Source organism: Podarcis liolepis (genome assembly GCF_965112155.1).
Source record: "Podarcis liolepis genome assembly, chromosome: 2".
In the NCBI taxonomy this organism is placed as follows: Eukaryota; Metazoa; Chordata; class Lepidosauria; order Squamata; family Lacertidae; genus Podarcis; species Podarcis liolepis.
The window spans coordinates 89,281,146-89,304,236 of NC_139555.1; the positions used below are offsets into that span (position 1 = coordinate 89,281,146).

Sequence of the window (23,091 nt, forward strand, 5' to 3'; positions counted from 1 at the left end):
GTTTCTGGGGTCATCCAACCATTGTGTGCTTAGCTGTCTCTGTGTGTGTTTAGCTGTCTTTTATCCAAGAGAGCAAAGATAGTTCAATAGCTTCATGGTACATCAGAATCAGATGATGGACTGTAGAATCCACACTGAGGGGGTAGCACAACTTTTTATAGGGCCCACTTCACTAACCTCCAGGGGTTCACCAGAAAGTTAATTCTTGAAAAACTGAGTGTAATATCAGCTCTTATAAATTCCTATTTATAATAATATTAGCTTTCACTTTTTTTAAAAAAAACTTTTCTTAAGTGGGTATTTTTAAAAATACCTTTTCCTACATCTTTTCTCCCCTCTTTGCGGCACTGAAGTGTGAAGTGCTAGGCATGGTGCTAATAGCCAGAGACCAAAGGAGCTGTAAAAAATAATGTTAGTCAGGCTACTGCCCTACTTGTCAATAGCAGCTGGGTTATTTGAACTACACTGCACATGCTGGTTTCCAGCATGTTTCCAGCAAGGAAACATTTCAGAATTCTTCTGTGCAATGTAGGTGAAATGCAAGGGGGTGTGACATTTCCCTGAAAGTCTTGGGAGAAGATTCAGACTGGTTCAAGTTCATCCTAACCCCCAGTGTGAACTGAGAATGTACTATGGTTCAGTGGAAGCCATCAGAGTTTCTGATATTGACTACAGTGAGAACATTTAAACACAATCATTATCCCGGAGATAAGCTGCTGTCCTGTAAGCATAGCATCCTGGTTTTAGTTCTTCTTCTACAAGTGTTCCCAGGCTACCTGAGGGATTTATTTAGGCCCCTGTGCATATTGCTTGCTTTCTAATTTCATTCTGTTTCTGTATAGAGTGTTAGGAAGGAATGCTAAAAGCTTTGCCAGATTAAATCTCTTTACACCCCTCAATGGCTGCTTCACATTTTCAGTAAAGTGAGTTTGGGACTTTGAAAGAGGTTGTTTCCTTCTCATAGTGGGGTGAAAACTGGCAGCTGTATTAGGAAGCATGTCTTGGCCTCACTGCACCCCACTGCCACGAAATGGAACTACAGAAGGTCGGGGGAAATTCCCAATAGGAGTCCTTTTGCCCAGATTAGCTAAAAGAAGCACAAGAGACACACCTCCCCCTGCCTTAGTACAACTTATTTTGTCACCTCCTGGAGTCAGAAAGAATTATACTCATGCTGGTCACACATAGGAATTGGGTGGGGGAGAGATTTGGTTCAGTTTGCATTTAAGTGCAAACTTACTGAATTCTCCCTTCGGTGCAAACGTTTTATTTTTTATGAGAAGGTTTTAAAAGAGTCGTTGCACTGATCTCTCACCGAGTGTGGTTGCAACTCCCCTGCTCTCCCTCCCCGGCTCCCTTTCTGTGAGGCAGGCTGCTGTCATGCTGAGGCTGTCCATTTGCAGTTGAGGGCCTCCCATGTCTCACCTTCAACACTGAGCAGCGTTTCCTCCATCAGGGCCCTGGCGCACAGACTATTTGCAGCCGAAGCCTTGAGCCTTGAGCAGCAGGCTTGGGGAAGAGCTGGCAACAGGATGTGACAGTAAAATGTGGCATCCCGAGTTGCAGGAGTTCACAGTATGCCAGATACAGAGACGCAGATATAATCACCCAGTATTAATAGAAGCTGTGTGAATGCAAGAGACAGACTGGACCCTTTCTCTGTGCATTTTCCTAATTAAGCCACTGTCCCTAAATTGCTATGTGCGATGTGTGTGTTAATTGAGAAACAGGTATAGGAGCGCTGATAAGCATCCTCATCCAGTATCTTCATCTGACTCCGCCTTCCCCCTGTGGCTGCAATTAACACTGTATATGAAATGTAGGAGAGCCTGACCCTAGATCTCCCATGTCATGTCTGGAAAAGCTGGAGGAGGAGGAGAAGAGGACAGAGGGTGAAGAAAGAGCTTTGACTGGAAGGGACCCCCTGGGAAGCTCCGCTGTGGACAGCCTGAGGAAGTAGCATCCACCTTGATTTGTGCCCATCAACAGCAAGTCTAGAGTGAGAGACTAGGGTGATGGCCGCTGTTTCCAGGACCTCTTCTCTTTGTGAGACTTTTGTGGCCTGCTCCTGTTGGAAGAGGGGGAATCGCTATAGCAGGGAAGATATATGCAATGCCTCACATTCTTTCCTTCTGATTGGTTCTCAACAGTGATCATATGACTAGGTATCATCTTGGCTGTGAGTCCTGGAAGACCTGCTCCCTGTCTTGCAGGCCTTTTCCCACCTGGCTTGGGGAGGTGGGGCCCTGACTGACTCCAGCTATAAAAATTGAGGCTGCTGAACAGGCTGTCAGGTTGGGGTATTGTTTAGGGTTTTATGTCTTCATTTTAGCTTTTTTATGATTTATGTGGAAATGGTTGTTTGGTTATGTACTTTTTGATGTGTTTTATTTATGACTACTTTTGTTATGTTTGTGATTATGTAAATCATATTGTAAGTCACCTTGAGCATGGTTTTAACTACGGAAAGCTGACATACAAATAAAATGATGGTGATGTCTAGTTTGGCTGTCACAGTGAGATCTCATTATTCATACTAGAGTGATAACTGATCTGGTCTGCAGCCGCTTCCTATGCTTTTAAGCAATCATAGATTAGATTCTGCTAAGTTGCCTGGCATTAAGAACCACAACAGGGTGCTAGTTCCCTGTACCCTTGTTCCCTGTACCTGAACTGGATTATGCTAAACTCACACTCAGGAGACCCACCATGAAATGATGGAGCCTGTTAAATGCTTATGACCAAGGCGGTAATGTGGATTTTCTAAGACTTCAGTCTTTCTGATACTTGGACTGAAGTAGTCCTGATGTTTCCTATGCCAATTTTGAACTCCAGAGTAACTCTCTTTACCCAGGGAACTGTGGGCACTTGTATATCAATGAGCTCTAGGAGACCCATTAGTTGTTTCGTGTTATTATAGGGAGGCTTGAACAGAGCTGGTCACCTGTTAGATTGGAGTGGGAAGAGACTCCACCACCCCAAGAATTGAGGGGTGCTGTCCAGAACTTCTTGATGAAACGTTGGACAATATGCTGGCATCTGTTAGGAGTCTTAAGGACTGAGAAAGGTGGAAGGAGAGCTTGCCTACACAACCTGTTCATTTGCTTCCAAAGTGTGGCACTGTGAGAGCTTCAACAGAGTATCACAGCTTCTCCTGGAACTATTGTGCCACCTTCCTGAGTTGCTTTTGTTATTGCTGCTGCAGATTCACACACAGATTGTAGTTTGAGCCTTTTAGCCTCAGGTACTAGATTTCAGACATAGCAGTCAACAAATTTCCATTCAGATCGCTGCTCAGCTTGGCTAAAGCAATGGTAATTTGAATATCTTTTGTAGAAACATTTGGATATAATTTTTGACCAGTACTTTTAGAATACACTCTACGAGCATATGTAAACCTTTTGTTTGTTTGGAGGATGCACTTAGTGCTGAACTCTGGTTGCATCTTATTTCCTGAGGTGCTCGGAGAGTAAATTCCACTAGTATGCCAGACTCTGCAATAGCTATATAGGAAAACACAAAGTCCTATAAAATTCCTAAAGGACTTGGACCTTTCAAATGTTTCCTTTGCCTTCCTTGTTAATTGTTGCAACCCATAACTTTGCTCCACTGCATTAAATTAGTATAGAAAGGCTGTGTTAGGACATGTTCCTGGGGCTCTGTCATATGCAGTGGAACTCCTTTCCTCTGAAAGTTTGCCACTGTTCTGGCCTGAGCATATTTTTGGAGCAGTGGAACACAATGTTGATCTTTGGGAGCAGGCAGTGGCTGAATTAAAAATCTCAAATTTAGTAGAATTGCGTCAGGTCATATCTAAAATTACTACCTCTGTGCTTTGGTTCATTTTCAAAAAGGAGCCCAATGTTTGGTAACCTGGAGTGGATCATTGGATAATAACATTGTAAAATTGGAAGGGGTGCCAAGGGTCATCGAGTCGAACCCCCTCCAAGGCAGTGGTGATAATCTGGCTTCATGGAGGCTAATTCATAGTTAAACCAAGGGACACCAACTAGATTTTTGCTTGTGTCATAAATTAGTTGTTGAAAGCTTGACTTCTGCTGCCTTTTGAAATCTTCTAGAAGTTGACACCACATCCCTGAGAGTGGGAATTGTATGTGTCTGTGTGAGCGCGCGCACATGCATGAGCTGCTTCTTTTTGCACACAGTTAGAGAAACCCATCTCTTTGGTATGATTTAAATTTGAATTGAGGGGTGTCTCTTCACATCAGTAAAGATGAGATGTCGTCTCTGGCTAGAGTTGCTTATGGCAGTAACTGAGCTTTGATATTCACTTTGAGTTAGGAATGCAGAAAATATCCTGCTGTAAAATCCTTTTGTGAACATGCATTGAAAATAACAAGAGATCAGAGGACAGTCAAGAGCTCAGGAAATGCACTCTTGGCAGCTTTCTGCGATATATTTGGAAAACAAAGTGTTGCTTCTCTCTTGCTTCCACCAACCATCTCATTTTTATTATTCAATGTAAGGTCATGGAATTATATTGCTCTGTCTTTCATGATTCAAGCATTAATGCTAAAACTGGTCAATATTGTACTGAGTAGAAGGATTATTGCAACAAGATGACTTGTCTACTGCCTTCTGAATGGTAAATGGTTGGCAAGCTTGGAGCAAATTCACACATCCCCATACTCAGGGAATGTATGGCATCAAGTGCACCTCAGTACACGGAGCAGATTCTCTTCTGGCAGGCAACGCAGGCAGCCATAACAGCTGGAAGTTTCTTCCAGCTCTTGCCTTCTCTGATGGAGTTAAAAAAGCAGTTATCTCCAGCTTCAACTTTGCTACCATTTCTTCCTGGATATCTTTCCTGCTCTTCTGGCTACCACCTGCTGCTCTTATAGGCAAACTGACCTTCCTCTTCATTCTGAGTCCTAGTCCCACATTGTCCTATGGAAGGTAGAGTGCCCACTTTCAATTTAGGGCACAGAGCTCTCCCAACATTAACTAGATTAGGTGTTCTGTGACTGGTGGTGTTGCTTTGCAATGCTAGGTCAGTTCACTGTAAGTCCTTGCTTATCCACGATTTCATCTTGGATAAGAGAGCTGACTTGGTGTGCATTACTGAGTCTTGGGTAGGTAAGCTGAGTGCAGTGAGTCAGACCCAGTTCTACTGGTCTGGGTATAAAGTACAGCACTACTTAATGGATAAGTTGGTAAATAGTTTAAAAGTTGCACGCCCTCTCCATTTCACTAGTGAGTGTCCATCAGTCATTCTACCCACACAGCACTCCCGTAAATACAAACAGAAAGGAGGTGGCACCCTTGCCTTTGTCAGAAAATGGTAGTTTGGGGACATACTCCGTCCAAACCTGGAGGTAACATTTAGCCATAATGGCCTGTAGCCATTGATAGACTTGCCACTCTATGATGAATAATGAAAAACCTCTAGATTTCCATATCCATCTTATGGAAGGATTTGCTTTACCTGCTTGAGTGTAAGCCAAGATGTAGCAGGTAACCAAATTACTTAATGTTTGCACTTTTATGTTAAAGTTAGGCACTGCCTGTGTTTATGCATTTGGGATGGGAGGGAGAAATTAGGTTTCTGTGTTAGACATTAAAATTCAGATATCCCTCCAAGGTGAATAATGCAGGAATATTTTATTAATCATGAGGAGCTGCTCAGTCACAAGAGATGTGGCAACAGGGGCATCTTCTGTACTATAGTAAGCTTTTATGATAATAGGAATTTGTTTTGAATCCTGGAGTGTTTTTGAAGTCCATTTATTGATACAGTTCTATGCAAACTTTCATGGGAATTCCACAAAATTCTGCCTAATATATTTATGATCAACTGATGTCATTTCTTTGATTTAAAATGTGGCTAATCAAATATATCAATGCATGTGAGAAGGGAAAACCTAGATCAAGCAATGAGTGATAAAGGGTAAAGTTTTGGGAGGTCGCTTCTACACAAAACCTCTGTTGTGATATTCGTAGGATTGATTCATACCAGAAAGTGGACACTCGTTTTTATTATTTACCCATATAAGTGTTTGTATTGTGTCCTTGATTCCATACTTTTACCATTCCCCACAGCTTACCTGCCCTTTTGCCATGTCTTGTATAACCTAGCGTGTAAGCCTGAAGGCAGGGCCTGTGTCTTTCTCTTTGTTTTCTGGACAACACCTCATTTTATATAGGTGCTCTAGAAATAATATAAAGAAGAAGAAATAGATATCGTATGTGGGTTTTCTTCAGATAAAAGGCCATTATGCCAGAATATAGGAGAAATTACTAGCTTCTGCAGTTGAAGCAAATGACTGTTTCTCCCTTTCCCTTAGTGCTGTGACTTGGGATTCCATGCCAGCCTGGCACGAACGTTCAGAACATATCTTTCTGCTGAATACAATCTAGAAACCTCACGTCACGAGGGCCTGGACATCATTGAGAATGCTGTAGACAACCTGGATGCACGGAGTGACAAGCATACAGTCATGGATATGTGCAACCAAGTCTTCTGTCCTCCACTAAAGTTTGAATACCAGCCTCATATGGGGGATGAGGTAATGCTATCACCATTGTAGAAAATGCTTTCAGTGCGACATATTGCAGTATGTTTCCAGCTTCCCTTCAGACGTAGCACTTTGCTCACTCCGGTACTAATAGTGGGAGTTGCCGTAGGTACTACATACATAATGCATTAAGGAGTTACTAATATTTAGGCCTTGTAAGCAGCAATTAAGTCAGATTCTTGCTTTGAGAAATTTCTTTTATAATCCAACACTATAAACAAATAGATTTTGTAACAATAGAGTAGATTTGCTGCATTGCCATAAATAACAACTACGCTCAGTATTCTGTGTCTGAGTGAGGTTATATTTCAAGCCCAATAGAAGGATTATACTACTAGTTAAAAATTAAATACAGTGGTACCTTGGGTTACGAACTTAATTTGTTCTAGAGGTCCGTTCTTAACCCATTCTTAACTTGAGGCATGCTTTCCCTAATGTGGCCTCCCGCTGCTGCCGTGCCGCCAGCATGCGATTTCCATTCTCATCCTGGGGCAAAGTTCGCAACCCGAGGTACTACTTCCGGGTTAGCGGAGTTTGTAACCCGAAGTGTTTGTAACCTCAAGCGTTTGTAACCTGAGGTACCACTGTACTCCGTCTTTTGTTTTTAATATCCATCAGTCCAAAGTTTTTGGACATTTTTATCATGAGGATGTGCATTCTTCATTGTGTTAGCTCTTTGATACCTGTCAATATTCTGATCCTTCTTGAATTTGCATAGTTTTATCTGTTGTCCTTTCAGGTATGTCAAGTGAGCGCCCAGCAGCCAGTTCAGACAGAGTTGCTCATGCGATATCACCAGCTGCAGTCTAGACTTGCCACACTCAAAATAGAAAACGAAGAGGTGAGCGCTGTAATTGTCTTTAATCCTTAAGTAAATAAGCTTTATTGATTCATTTATGTGAATAATTCTATGCAAGGTGACTTTTAAACTAACAGAGATGGCTAAAGAATTAAATTGGACAAGCATACTTTTTTTCAATCCAAGGGCTTGTGATCCCTTGGAGAATGCAGACCAGGTTTGTATTGCGTGCCACACACAAGTCCGATCGCGCATAAGTGGGGTGTGTGTGTACCTGTAATAGTAAAAGGGGGTAGTGGGTTTTGGTGCCTCAGGGTCTTGCCCCTGCACGAAGCACTGCAACAACATAAATGTACTAAAATGTCTTTGAGTACCGTATTTTTCGCCCTATAGGGCGCACCGGCCCATAGGGCGCACCTAGGGTTTTTTTGGGGGGGGGGGGATAAAGAAAAAAAATTCCCCCCCAGGCGCGGGGCTGGGGTGGGGGAAGTCCGAGCTTCCTCGACCCCAGCCCCCAGAACAGGATGCTATCCGCAAGCCTTGGGAGCCCGCGGGAACTCCCGCCAGGCTCCCCAGGCTTGCGGATAGCTTCCTGAAGCCTGGAGAGCGAGAGGGGTCGGTGCGCACCGACCCCTCTCGCTCTCCAGGCTTCAGCGAAAGCCTGCATTTGCCCCATAGGACGCACACACATTTCCCCTTCATTTTTGGAGGGGGAAAAGTGCGTCCTATAGGGTGAAAAATACGGTATATTATAAATATTGTGTGCTGGTCCCGGGGGTAAGGTACCTTGGGTGTAGCAGAGTCCACACGAAGAGGGGCTAGGTCCGAGGCAGAGAGCCGGGCGGGGAACAGGAACGCTGGAACAGGAGGCTGTGCAGGGAACAGGAACACCGGATGGTCGGGAACAGGAGGCCGAGCAGGGAACAGGAGTACCGGATAGTCAGGAACAGGAAGCCGAGCAGGGAACAGGAGTACCGGATAGTCAGGAACAGGAGCCGAGCAGGGATCAGGAACACAGGAAGGTCCGAAGCCAACAACGACGTTGCTCCCGCAACCTGGGGCCGGGCTGACTGGGCTTTTATCCTCTTCTAAGGCCAGGGGCGGTCCCGGCCCCCAGGAGCCCCGCCTCCTCTGGCCTTAAGGCGAGCACTCCTCCTGGGGGCAACCAGTTCCCTTCGCCTCTCTGCTCTAAGCCTCTGCAGATCAGGAGAGGCCGAAGGGTTACTGGGCCCTGGAGGAGGCTCACCTGTGGCCACTGAGTCGTCAAGCCTCTCTGGGGCCAGAAGGGCTTCACCTGGGGCCAGCTCCTGATGCACTGCCACAGGTGCAGGCTCTTCGGCATCTAGGCCTTGCCCCAGTTCAGCCAGCCCTGGAGGCGGGGACTCCTGTGCAGGCTGGGATTCCTCTGTTTCATCCTCCGAATCGGAATCCCAGGCCATCACATATTGTCTGATCATCCATGTGGTCATCCTGCATCCTGTTATATGAATGATATATTTAACCAGAAGAGCACAATAAAACCATGCCAGGTCTATGACTCCGGATAGGAAACAGGCACAGTGGCTTGCTTTGTAATACTTGTTTTGCTACATTGTTTGAAAGCACCAAATCTCTACTATAGATGGGGCACGTCACAAAGAGGCTCTTTATAGCTGCCACCTGAAAGTGGAAGGCACAGAGTGGTTTGGGTGATGGTGAACACCACCAAACCAGTTCCTGCTAGTTTATACAGACTAGGATGATATGCTTGGGGTGCGGAGCTGTTATGTTCTCATTATAGCACTGTAGCTATAAACTCCTGTAACAACTTCATAGTGCTGTGTCCTGTAGTGCTTCCTGGTTGGGTGCTATTGTCATTGTCACTGGCATCTAGAAATCTCTTTAAAAATTCATTTCTAATGTGGTTTCAGGTACAGAACAAATTGCTCATCCATACACAAAAGCATCTAATCCCGGGAACCCTATATTATCTTTTCCTCCCTAGGAAATCTTTCAAGTTCAAAAAATAAGACTAGCTTGGTGTATCGAAGACCATCCACTGACGGTGAGGTGACCTAACTGTGTCACAGCAATTCACTTTGTCTCGTAATCGCCTGTGCCTTTAATTTCTGCAGGTGCGAAAAACATTGGATGCTACTATGCAGACATTGCAAGACATGCTGACAGTGGAAGATTTTGATGTCTCAGATGCCTTCCAGCATAGTCGCTCCACTGAGTCGGTCAAATCAGCTGCTTCAGAGACTTACATGAGTAAAATAAACATTGCCAAGAGGAGAGCCAACCAACAAGAAACTGAAATGTTCTATTTTACTGTGAGGATAATCTTATGTCTATATTGAGCACAGTGTGGTAAAAAAGCAGTAGATAAGAAGGCTTATCCCCTGTCAGGGAAAAAGGCGGGTATAAACTATATACTGCTAATAAAGGGCTGGCTCTTACAGAGCAGTAGCTTCCCCTCCCCTTCCCATTTTAACTGTAGGGACGTCACATTTTTGTGACAATAGAGTGTGCTGGTATTCCAATAGCTACACCTCTCAATTCCCCACATACACATTCACATTGCTAGCTCTAAGAAAGGCAGTAGGGAGTCTAGGGATGAGGGAGACATCAATTCAGTTCTCATTCAGAGATGAACCTACCTAATTTGTACTTTCTGAAATAATATGTTGACCAAAACATAGCCCTCCTCCAAAATTTCACTGCTCCAGATTTTGCATTGCATTTCTCCAGCCAAGTAACGTGTACAAAAATGCATAGACTTGGGTGAAGTTTATGTAAAAATCCATATTCTGACAAAAATAACATTAAAATGGATTTTAATAGGGGAAATTGCTTTGCAAAAATGTGCATATTGGGCAACATTATATACAAAAAAATCATATAATAGGGGGAAATGTATTAAAATGCTGGTGGATTTTCATGAGGACTTTTTAAAAAACCGCAAACTGATGTAGAGAAATGGAGAACTAACTGATCTTAAGATTGGGAGAAAAATGAGAAACTGAGAGAAACAGAAATTGTCAGAATCACCGAAGTTTGTGTCTCATCTGGAGGAGGAGTGACTTTCACATGATGACACAAGCAGCGCTTCTGTAAAGAACTCCTGCCCTGTAGAAGTGGATGGAGGAGGGGAGTATTCAAGGACCGAGGTGACAAAACCAGACAAGCCAGCCTCTCGCTCTTTTCCAATTTCGGTAAATCAGAGTTCAACTTTCACCTATAGCCTGTCCTGGTCTTTATTTGTAGACAGAAGATCAAGAATGCAGTAAACCAGTTTGTCTGTTCTTATACATTCACAGTAGCTCTTGGTGTTATGTTGAAAACTTGTTTGAAAACCTGGAAAAGTTTAAGTAGGCCGTTTAGATGTGCTGTGCATGGAGTGGGCTTGGCTGATGTTCAGAAAGGAATAAGAAGCCCACCATATGGAGCCACGTAGAGTGGTTGCACTAATGTATGGCTCACCTATAGAAAGGTATCTCTGACCTCACTGGGAGAAACAACAGAACCAGGATTCCCTGAACCACTATCCCTTTAGGATTATTATTTTTTTAAGTGTTTTAAGACAAGATGTTTTAAAGACCAGCTACTCCCTAGTTTGCCATTCAAGCACAGAGTCCCTCATTTCCCCCTCTATATAGCAATGTTGTACCATTTCACCAGCCTTTCACCTCATCTTGGAAGCCCTTTTACAATGGGACTGTCAGAATTTTGGGTTGTTTTTTTTTAAAAAAAAATGTCAGTTCTTATTTATTTTCAGATTTTAGGTATGTGTCTAGACCCCATGGCTGCAAAGAAGATTAAGAAAATAAAGCAACTGAAAATAATTTTTAAACCGCATGCTTTCAAAACTTAGTTGTGAGCTTTAAAGATTAGGAGTCAAGAAAAATGTTTAATCATCCCTTAATTCACATCAGGGAAGATAGATAGATAGATAGATAGATAGATAGATAGATAGATAGATAGATCAGGGAAGATAGATAGATAGATAGATAGATAGATAGATAGATAGAGAAAATGTTTGTGCTACAAAAATAAAGTCAAACCCTTCCTCAGTTTCTACAGTGACTATTTGCTATAGTTCATATGGGAGAACAATGTAAACTCTTCTGGCCCTGTCCTGCCCAGTTTCTCCAGCCTAGAACTAGAGATCCATGGTACCCTGATAGTCATTAATATTCCCTCACAAACTTTTTACAGTCTTCTTTAAACTTGCACAGAACTTATTCTGTGCAAGTCCTGTTAAACCAAAGCGGAACTGTATAGGAGGCGCATATCAGTTCATTTTGTTTATGGTTAAACTAACACAAGAAATGTCTGGTGAATTGTGTTATGTGATATAAATATCTCTTTCCCCCCTAAATACATCCCATTTAACAATGGGTAGTATCCAACTGATACACACATGGAAGGCTAGTTGTGCAACAGTTCTTTCTTCCCCCCTCTTTCTCCCTGTAATCTCATCAGCTCCCCAAACAGTGGAGGCTGTGCTTTACATTATTACAATACAAAGGCTTGGGGGCTTTGTTTGAAGTCAGGCAGAGAACTCTTGCTCCAGCAGGAATTCCACTGGCACAAGATCAGTCTTCCATCTCTCACTCTTTAGAGGGCCTGATCCTTTGGATATGCTTTGTGGGTATAGGGGGCAGCAGGGGAAGGAGGAGGAGAAGCTAAGCAGGGGTTGCGCAAGTTGGCCTCTAACCCTTGAATCCAACTTACTGGTCCAGTTCCAAGTACGGCTTGTTTTTAAACTAAGGTTTGATTGGTTAAGACTTTACTGTTCCGTGGCAGGGCTTGCTTTTATGGGTAGGCCCAAGGTTGGTGGTATTTTATCAGGCTGCCCACGGCTGTGTCCCAGTCAGCTGTACTCTCCGCACCCAGTTCCAGGTACAGCAGGTTTGTTTGGTTTCCCAGGGGGTCCAAAGGATGGCAAAAGGGGTCCTCTCCAACCACAGTTCTTTCTGCACCCTCTGTCCTCTCCTCCAGCTATGATGTTTGAACCAGCCCATATGCACATTGGTTACTGCATAGCTTTATAATACTCAGTATTTTCATAATGCTTTTAATTGTTCAAAGCATGTTATTCCATCAGCTTTACAGCAGCCATCCATTATAATTATCCCTGTATCTTGGAAGAGAGGTCTGTGACTGAGGTGGAATCTAGGCACATATAAAAAAAGTTGTGAAAATGGTTTTTAAAGAAACGTTTGGGGAAAAAAATATTGAATTTGCCATAGCTCACCATCGCCATCTAGTGTCACATTTGTATAATGCACTTAAAACGTTGCATTTGCAGCTGCATAGCTGAGTATCAAGAGGCTTTCCTAAGGCTGTTTGTTAACTTTAGGACAGCAGTGAGATTTGGACCAGGGAATCCTGATACACTGTCTAGTCTACTCCATTTAAGTAACATTTAAGAAATGTTACTGTTTAAACTCAGTGATTTCTGAGATTTGCATCCTGAAATTTCAAAGATGCATTTTGTGTTAAGTTCTTGAACCTTCCACTTCCTGTTTCTTTCCTCCAGCCCATATCTTCCTCCTCTTCTCTTGGCATCTGTGAAGTTACTTGCCTCTAGGACACTATTACTGCGTATGAGGCAATCTCAAAATAAAAGTTGTACTCAGAAGAAATCCATCAGCGCAGCAGAAACTTCTGATCAGCCAAGCCCTCAGACCTCATGCAGTGAGAATCCGTCTTGGCTTTATCACTGTTTGCATGAAAGTAGAACCCTTTCTGTAGGAACCCCACTGACACCCCCCCCCCACAAAATTTCTTTTCTTATTGAGGCCATTCCCAGAAGCTGGACAAAAGAAAGCTTTCTTTGAACTGCTGTCTTTGAGCTTCTTGTGATCTGAGGCCTTAACCCCAAGCACATGGCTCAACACAAAGGTTTCTGGCTTAATAAGATCAACAGGACTGATACTGAAATTGTGGAAAAAGAAAAAGCCCAAATGACAACTGAATCCTTGGTCCATCTTTGTATGTACAACTGAAGTCTGGTTCATTAAGGCATACAACACAGCCTTTCCTTCCAGAAAGGTACTTGCAACAGCACCACAGGGAAAGAAATGTATGCTTCAAAGTTTATTTTGCTAATATTTTTTGCCAACTATGCTTTTGTGTGTGTGTGTGCAGTGTTTTTGTTTCTGTTTCCTCCCTTCAGAAATTTAAAGAGTATTTGAATGGCAGCAACCTTATTACCAAGCTGCAGGCTAAACACGACTTACTGAAGCAGACTCTGGGAGAAGGTAAGTTCAACTAAGCCTAAACAAAAAGATTGCATTTTAAATCACAACAGGGTTTAGAATTGGATCTTAGACTTCTTAAATCTCCCTTGCTATTGTTTTCTTTCTTATGTCAGCATTTGTGATTAGTGATTCTGTCGTGCTTAATAGAAGAGGGGCAGAAAATCTTTGCTCCTTTCACTTTTAATTTTGGCTGAGAGTGCCATTTGAATGCCCCATTGCGTTGATTTGGTTCCTCAGTGCGTAAGGCAGGCCTCTCAGCGTTAGGGATGAGCCCCATTATCCCTGCTTTGCCTGCTCTTTGTTTAGTGAAAAAGAAAAATGAAAACACCAAGCCCCCGTAGCTGTGTTCTTGTTAACAATTATCCATTTCATTTGGCAAATAAATGATTTGGATAAAGGATTTTTGTGTTTGCAAATACTATCAAGGTGAATGGACTAGGATTCCCCCTACCCCTGCCTCAGAAACTTTGTAAGTTTTTGTTTTTGAAACCCAAAAAGCCCAAAGTAGTGAAATGATAGCACTGGTGCTTAGAGCCATAATCTGGAACAAAGTTTTCCAAAATATTCTCCAGCATCATAACTGAATGGCAATAAAAAAATTAGATGGTCATTTCAATATTTTGCATACTCTCTATGTGCAATGGACAGGGTGATTTGTGGCATTCTTCTTTTGATAGCTGTCATGTTGAACTGTGGAATTAAAATAAAAGGCATTGTGTTTTTCACAGCTGAGGATTTTATATCTAGGGGGAATTCTTGTAACTTAACTTGAGTCAAAATGCGCTGGGTCCTCTCTACCAGAATAGGTTTTTTGCTACTAGTGATTTGAAGCATCTTGCCTCAAATCATTTGGCCTCAGTTGGCTTGTTGTGCAAAGGTCCTGCAGGCAAGGGAGGAACATAGGCTATCAGTACAGCTGTGCGTGGTCTCATGTGTGAGAGGCATTCATCTTTTTACCTGACAGCAGAGTTTGGGAAATAATTGGCCTGTTTCAAGGCATGTGTAAGTAGGCCAGACTTTCCACATCTATCAACATAGTGGAGCTGATGGTTTGGGCCTGCCTGTGGATCACTTCGCTGCCCTTTCCTCTCTCCTCTGGTGATAATTATTGTCCTTGATGCCAAAAAGAATGCCTAATGAATGTTTTAATCAACTTTTAAAGGGACGCTGTAGGCTACAATTTATTCTCCTTCTGGTTTGCTATTGAGATTGTTCACTTGGGAATAGGTCTGCCATATTCTGGCCGGAGCATGTTGCTTTCAGCTCTTCGGGACTGAGCTTTTAAGTCAGGTCTGTCAAACCTTTAAAGGCCTGTGGGCAGTCCCATTTGCAAACCAAAGAAACTGGCATGAGCGTCACATGGTTTCAGAAGAATGCTGCTTTCAGACCTGCTAGGGAAGGTCTCTGTGGGACCACAGAAACTACATTAGCAGCCCATGCTTTAACTCCTGTCCTCACCCAAATGTTGATGAAGAGGACTCTTAGTAACCCACAAAAGCTTACCCCCTTATAAATTTGTAAGCTGCTGCATGACCCTTTGTTTTATTAATGGTTAGCACAAGAAAATACAGCTGTCATTTCCTACCACTGGAACTGTGAGGCTGATATTTTACCCCTTTTGTATGCTGCCCCCCCCAACAATACCATCTCCTCAAAAAGTCTCTACTTTGCACAAGTGTGTCCTTAAAAATACTTCAAGAAGAGTGGTTGCCTTAAATCATGCATTTAACCTTAGATACCTACTTGAGTTATGTGCTTTCCTGAATATAAATTGGAACCTGAGCTGAACTGGAGCCCATGAGACTTTTTAAAAAGTTTTGCTTGGTGAACAAGGGACTATTTCTCATTTTAGAGATGCCCAGTTTGCAGAAGCTTCTGATGATTTATTGCTATATTTTGCTGTCATACACTAGGAGTGAATGTACTTCTTAAAGTTTGGAATCAGTTGCCTCTGATCTACTTTTAATACCGCAGCCCTTGTAATAACACAGATATAAACATGTAAAAGTTTAATTGGATTTTGCTGGCTTTAATCCCATAGATATTTGCCTCTCCCAAGTTAATATGATTTTAAGACCTGAGTCATCATAAGAGACAGCATTTGATACACAGTTCTTTAAACTGTTTTTAAAAATTGTGCCAATACTTTCTCTTCTGTCTTAGAAATTTCTCTCTACCGCAGAGCTGGTAAACCTACAAGCATATGCAGCCTTTTTAGAACAATGGCTGCTTCTTTATACCCCCTTCTGTGGATTGGTCTGTGTTTCATATTAAAATTGGAGTAGGTCTCATTAGGCATAATCAATCACTGCACACTGCCAGGCTTATCTGAGAGCAGCTGATTCCAAATTCAAGCTTTTTAACATATGAGACAGGGCGGAGCTAGCAGCTAGTTGAAGCCTGACCCATATGGACTCTCCTCTTAGTTCAGACAACAAGCCTCTAAGGTTTTGACAGTGCTAAGACAACACTATCAATCAACGCATGATGTGATTGGATGTTTTATTAGTCAGCTTTCTAGTTAGCAAAAATTCTTCAGCATTTCTCAAGAGCAAGATAGGCCAGCTAAGGCTCCAGGCATCCTTATTTATTTACCAAGAGCTGCATCCTTAGTATGATGGTCAGCTGCCTCTGCTAACCAGGATGCTGGACCAGTTTTTTATGATTCACACCTTTATTTATACACACACACAAACTTACTTCCGGGGCCAGCTTGTGGCTTTTCCAGGCCCCTCGCTGTCCTTTCTCTGAGCCTATGCTGTCACCTCCAGTTTTAACCTTAGCTCCTCTTTTCTCTTTTATGAAGATCCTTCATCTGACTTTGATTTGGCCCAGCTCCTTTAACTCTCATGCCGTTACTCTCTTGACCAGTTTCCCAACACAATCTTGGGTATTCCATATGGGCCAGATAACAAATGATGCCTTCTTTCCAGGTGAAGCTGTAGCTAGGCTTTAGGACTGCACTTTTGTGCACTTTAGCTTATTTGTTAATTAGTTCATCCGAAATTGCAGTATTCTTACATGGTTTCATCCAGTAATTGCGTCATGTCTTTCTGAATTCCCTTTATCTGCTTTCACTCGCTATCTGACCTGGAAGTTCAAATTCAAAAGCCATGAGTCATATAAGGATAAAAGGCAGAGTAGTTGATTATTTTTGGCACTGTCACCACAAGCATCCCTTTCAGGTGCCTCACAAAAGATCTTTCAACAATCTTGAAGCCTGTCTGCAACTTCACATGGAAAAATGTTTCATTGCCTGATTATCCTTTATTCTGAAAATTCTTTCCACTGTTTTATAGATTTCTTTGCTCCTTCAATTTAAACATAAAAAATTATTTATTGCATTTATTGCATTTCATAGAATCATAGAATCATAGAGTTGGAAGAGACCACAAGGGCCATCGAGTCCAACCCCCTGCCAAGAAGGAAACACCCCTGACATATGGTTGTCAAGCCTCTGCTTAAAGACCTCCAAAGAAGGAGACTCCACCACACTCCTTTATTTTCCTCCAGTGAGCTCAAGGTGGCATACATGATTTCCCCCCTCCTAATTTAATTCCCACATCAACTCTATGAGGTAGGCTAGGTGAGGGGCAGTGACTGGTCCAAGGCCACATCCAAATGAGCTTCACGGCCGAGAAGGGATTTGAACCCTGGTCTCCCAGGTCCTAGTCCAACACATGCTAAAAAAGATGTTTTTAAAAGTAGAGGCAGCTTCTGAAAATAATAAATACAACAGGAGAGCCAGTCTGAAGTGACGCTGGAGGTTTATTATTTATTTTTAAGAGGAATAAATAGTCCATCACATTTCGAACAACGTGTTCTTCATGAGCAATGGAGTCAATTATTACCTTGTGCTCAGGATGCCAGGTTAGCTAGGGCATTTAGAGGAGGAACATCAGGCTGGATGAGCCAGTGGTCCAAAGGCAACTTCATCTGTTTTCTTATTTTCACTATTATCTACAGTCACCTCTTCATAATTCATGTTGCCAGTGGAAGTGTACACTGAGAACTTGCAAGTCTTTTAAGGTTGACCCTTTGGGCACAGGATTGCAAAATCAGAAATGAGCTGCATCCAAAAATGTTTCTTTCGTATATAGCGGTACCTCGGGTTAAGAACTTAATTCGTTTTGGAGGTCTGTTCTTAACCTGAAACTGTTCTTAACCTGAAGCACCACTTTAGCTAATGGGGCCTCCTGCTGGTGCCGCGCTGCCAGAGCATGATTTCTGTTCTCATCCTGAAGCAAAGTTCTTAACCCGAGGTAATATTTCTGGGTTAGCGGAGTCTGTAACCTGAAACATCTGTAACCTGAAGCGTATGTAACCCGAGGTACCACTGTATTGATTAAGAGAGAGGGGGAGAATACAACTTTTTTTTTTAAGGCAGTTTTGGTCCTGAAACAAAAACAAATGAAATTCCACAAAGAAAATGAGGGATCTGTTTACAGAGTTATAAATTGAATGGCATACACTTTAACAGTATGTAGTGGCATGCCACCTTTTGTCAAACCCAAATGTTGTAAATATTTTGAAGGGGCAAAGACAGCAAACATGGGAGTCTGTCTGGTTAAAGTCAAATGGGCAGATATCTTGTACGAAAAAGCTGGTCCGCTAAATACTGCCCTGAATTCTCATGCTGGTAGCATATCCTCAGTGAGGTGATGGGATAATCTTCAGCATGATTCCCAAGGATAGTGGTCCCTATCAGTACTCGTCCCTATCTCCCTCCCCCCACCCCTTGTCCCCCACTCTTCTAACTGCTAAAAATAAGAGCTATTGAGGCACAGATCTTTTATCTGGTGCAGATTGACTAAACTTCATTGACACTAGAGCTGTTCGATTTATGCTAGCTGCCTGGATCTTTTAATAATTTATTTAAGCTCTTAACAAACATCATCCCTGAAGGCTCAAGGCAGAAAATGCCTCTATAAGAGAGCTGAAGATAATACTAATCAAAATGCTAAAGCCAGAGATGCAGCTAAAAGATTTGCTCTCCTCACCAACTGTATCCCCAGCTGGCCCCTTAACTCCAGCTAGCTATATTGTATGGCTTTAGAAGGCAGTAGGTCTTCAGCAGTTGGGTAGCACAGTTGGTAGAGCATGAGACTCTTAACCTCAGGGATGTGGGTTCGAGCCCCACATTGGGCAAAATATTTGTGCATTGCAGGGGGTTGGACTAGATGATCCTTGTGGCCCATTCAAACTCTACAATTCTATGATTCTGTGCAGCCACAAAGATGATCCTCCCTGCGTCTGAATCTTGCTATTGGAAAGATGCAAGAAGCAATGCTGAGGCTGACATCTGAGATTATGATTCAAGAAAGAAACAAGCTCCGAATGCCTCTGAGCATCATCCTGAGATAATTGATTGGAGTAGGGAAGTGTAGAGATGCTCTCAAGTCAACATGGTTCTTGACTTGTAAGATGGCTTTCGGCAGTCAAGGGATTGTATTGAACACTATTCCCTGCTCAGAGTAGAAATGGAATTAATGGAGAAGACCAATTTAAGTTTATTAATTTCTGTAGGTCAACTCTGAGTAGAACTTAGTTGGATACACTCCCTAATATGTAAATTAATTGTAAACTGAGGTTTTATGAGTAAAATGTAATGTCTTCAGACCCTTGCAATTTCTCACTTGCCATGTATGAGCAGTTAACTTGTTGATTAACGTTAAAACAGTTCCCCCTGCCCCCGATTTTTAAAAAAATACCAAATAGCTGTGACCTTTTATATTATGTAAACAAGGATGGAATTAATGTGTGATTTCTTCCCCACCCTAGGTGAAAGAGCTGAATGCGGTACAACCAGGTAAGTGGAAACTGTATATATAAATTTTAATATTGCATTCTGGAGACTAGTTGGTATTGCTACTGCAAGATGGATTTGCTTGGGTTTAAAATGCATCTGCAATAAACAGATTTTTGTGTGGTGGGGTGGAATCCTTTAGCCATTGTGCTGTGGAGGGGCAACACCCTGCTCCAGGGGCCTCCTCTTATCTGCATTCCCTAAATGGATTAATTAGAAATATGACAAACAGGCCCTTGTTTTTCCTGCAGTGTAATTTTTAGCTGACTGGCTCTGAAATCATGAGGAATGCTGTGTCAGCTCGGTGCATTGCAGTGTCTCCATGGATATATTGGAGCTTATTTCTAGTCTGTTTATGACACTGACCAGCCATCTTGGCCTAACTGCCAGGACCTCCCTTGCTTGCCGATATTCATTCAGGGGCAGAATATCCATCAATCCATCCAGCTCTAGGATTGATCTCCTCTTACCTTTTGGCATGGAGTGTCTCCTAAATGATCCCTTCTCCGTAACAAAAAAATAGGGAAGGATAGGCATTGAGAATAAACGTAAATATTGGAGAATTGTGGTAAGGGAGAGTGAGGAAAAATCTAAGGGCGTTTGAAGGGAAAGAAGTCACTTCAGAAGGATAAGCAGAGTCTAGGAAACCGAGAAAAGGAGAGCTGCTGACAGAAATTGGCAAGAGAGCATAACCTGATTCAGTTAAGCAATGAAAAGATCATTCAGCAGCAGCAGGCAGTGGCGATGAAAAGCCACTTGGGGAAGGATTGAATGGGAGAGATGAAGGGAGGGACATATATTGTGTAACAGGGTGAAATACATATATTTAGAAGTGTGCGTGTTTTGTATGACAAGGTTGGCCAAAGTTATTTAGTGTAAGGAGCATTTACAAAAAAAACATTGGGAGGTTTGGAATGCACTGTCCCTGTGTGCTGCCCTGTCTTTCACCCCCCCCTCACCATCCTATAATCTCAATTCACTCACTCCTCTCTCTGTCTCTCCCCCTGCCACACTCTCCCCTGTGACTACAATAATCCTTTCCCATTCCAAGAATGTTTACATTACAAACTTCCCTCAGTTTTAAACTGACTTAATTGTTGTAGTTACCTATAAGGGCATCTGGGGGTTGCGGTGGTGTTTTTAACTGAGCTGATACTGGTTTGTCAAGAGATCCCTAGTGCCCCCACCCACGCGCCAGTGCTCTAGTTTTCAAGGATCCTTGAGAGAAGCTGTAGCTGTTAAATCTGTAGAAGCTGGTAGCGCTGATGATTCTTGACAGTCCCACACAGGCAGTGTTTTGCTCTTGTTACTTCCTGGCCAGATTAGTGGTCCCTGCATTGGAACAGGCAGGTAGTGCTGCTACAGTTCTTGTTTCCTGCCAGGCTCCATTGCTACCAGTGTGGTTCCAAAAGAAAGAGGACTGAGTAATTGCTGCAGTTGTTACCAGCTATTGTCAGGTCTGTTGGGAGCCATGACATCTGTGTCCCCTAAAGGTTTTTTCCCCTGATTTAAAAGCTTCAGTGGAGGACAGGAAGTTTTGCCCCAAATATTTACCTGGTTAGCTTTTCAGATGCCTGTTTCATAAAAGAATGTGTCACTCTGTGACCTGAGTGACAATGGCTCTGTACAGATGACTTCTTCTTCTTTTGTTTCTGTAGAAGAACAAGCTCTGATCCTCTGAAATTCACTTTGCTCAAGGGGCTGCGCAGAGCACAGATTTTTATCCTTGCACCAAAAGGCAGCTTCTGCTCACCCTTCAGCTTTCTTAAGTCTGCACAGCATAGCACCCTGCAGGGCTGAAGCCGGTCATTTTGGTGCAGTCTTGAAGAATCATTAAAATGGTTGCATGCTTTCAGCTGAGGAGGAAGAAGGTAGAGGTCAGAGAGGGAGGTTTTCTCCATTGCTTGAAGAACTCCCAAAGAAATGCTGCAATTGCTTTTCAGCTCAGCTGCAAGAATTTTGTCATGATGCATAACAGTAGGATATAGGACTCTGATATACAGGACAGCTGGGCTGTCAAACTCATTTTTTTAAAATATAGCACTGCCTCAGTGTTTAATAAACTGCAGTACTAGTGAAGAAATCGAGAAAACAATTTTGCAAATGCTAGCATCGATGGCTGTTAGAGTGTAGCCCCCTTCGCATGAGAAGCTCTTTTTCCAGCCAAGCATGTGAAATACTGGGTTGCATATCATGCTGGTCAGTGCAGACTGTGAGAAAAACAGCCTTTCTAATCGGCTACAAATGAATTTTAATTTCCAAGCTACTGTAAAGAGGTATAACACTTTATATTCTCTCAGTGAGACGGTCCTTTTATAGCCAGGGATAACAATGGCACGTATGGGACAGAATTTGCACAATACCTTAAAATGCCGGAACCGTGGTAGGCTGTGGGACTGAATCCAAATTCAGAATTTACCCCTAAAAAGAACAGATCTATTTCTGCACTGCAGCATTCCTGGCAATCGTAACTGTATACTCTGTCTCATAGTGTTTTTATCCTGCTTAGAGTTGGTTATGTTTTTAAAATACATGATAAAATATCCAAACTATTTGAACTTCAGAGGCACTAAGGGCACAATAAAACACCTGAACATGCACAGCTTTCCCCTCTTTCTCCAAGTTCAGACCTTTGCACCCAGTTCAGACCTTTGCACCATCTTCTCCAGCTGTCAAAAGCGGTTCATTTCCACCTTGCTTGTGGCCTCTATCACCAAAGAGGCCTGTCCATTGCTATTATTGTTCCAGTGCCTTCCAACAAGTTTATATAGAATTTCTGTAAAGTCTTTCAATCAGAGTATTAGGGCCTGCGGCTGCCACCTCCTCCCACTCTTAGGCAAAGCTTACTGAATGCTTCCAAAGTTACACTGGGAGTAAGGAATGTGTCCCTGCCAGGTCAGCAGTTTGTTTTATGCAATGGATTGCTAGGCCATGCTAGTGGTCTCCCCCAGGGAAGTGTTGAAAAGGAAAAGTCAGCCATACTGTGTTCAGAAGGGAGATGTCCGTGGCCCTCCAGATACTGTTGGACTACACCTGACATCATATTTACCCATTGGCCACGCTGTCTGGGACTGCTGAACATCTGAAGGGCCACATGTTGCTGGACTCCCAGCAGTCCCAGCCAGCATGGGTAAGTATGATAATAAATAAATTCTGTGTGCAAAACTGATGATGATCCTTTGGAAATGAAAGATGCTACCTTAGAAGACAAGCTGACAAAGGCTTGGGTCTCTAGAAACTGGGGCACACATAGAATAATAGAATTGTAGAGTTGGAAGGGAAGGGTCATCTAGTACAACCTCTTTCAGTGCAGAAAGCATTTGCCTATTGCTGACCTCAATGCACAGTCCCAAGTGAGTTTTACTACAAGTTATCCATAAAAGTATGGACAAGCTCCTGTGTCTCTACTTCCCCCCACTTCCTTGTCCTGTCTGTCTTCATACCCGTTGTTGCTTCTTGGCTCTCTCTTGCCCTGTATCCTCCCCTCTTCTTTCGGTGTGGAGAGTTGGCATTGTACCCATGAGATACAGGTGAGTCCATGTCCTAGGTTCTCCATGTTGATATTTAAAATGACAGATATATGAGGAATATATCAAGGTGGCTGGAGCCAATGCACTCGTCCTCACAGTGACCTTTCCCCTTCTAGCTCTTTTTTATTTGCAGTCTTTGAAATCTTTCCCTGCCATTGTATTCAAGTTGATG

General features: G+C 42.8%; 1 protein-coding gene across 3 annotated transcripts in view; it reads left to right on the forward strand.

Moving 5' to 3' along the window:
- SRGAP3 (SLIT-ROBO Rho GTPase activating protein 3) overlaps nucleotides 1-23,091 on the forward strand; it is a 211,050-nt gene that overhangs the window by 144,018 nt on the left and 43,941 nt on the right. For all 3 annotated transcript variants that reach the window (XR_014522914.1, XM_083491294.1, XM_083491295.1), the window contains exons 7-11: nucleotides 6,306-6,527; nucleotides 7,276-7,377; nucleotides 9,450-9,647; nucleotides 13,499-13,583; nucleotides 19,365-19,392. Coding sequence is in view for 2 of the 3 variants with exons in the window: in XM_083491294.1 (XP_083347420.1) it covers nucleotides 6,306-6,527; nucleotides 7,276-7,377; nucleotides 9,450-9,647; nucleotides 13,499-13,583; nucleotides 19,365-19,392 (635 nt within the window). In the remaining variant the exon portion in view is untranslated. The remainder of the gene's footprint in view (nucleotides 1-6,305; nucleotides 6,528-7,275; nucleotides 7,378-9,449; nucleotides 9,648-13,498; nucleotides 13,584-19,364; nucleotides 19,393-23,091) is intronic.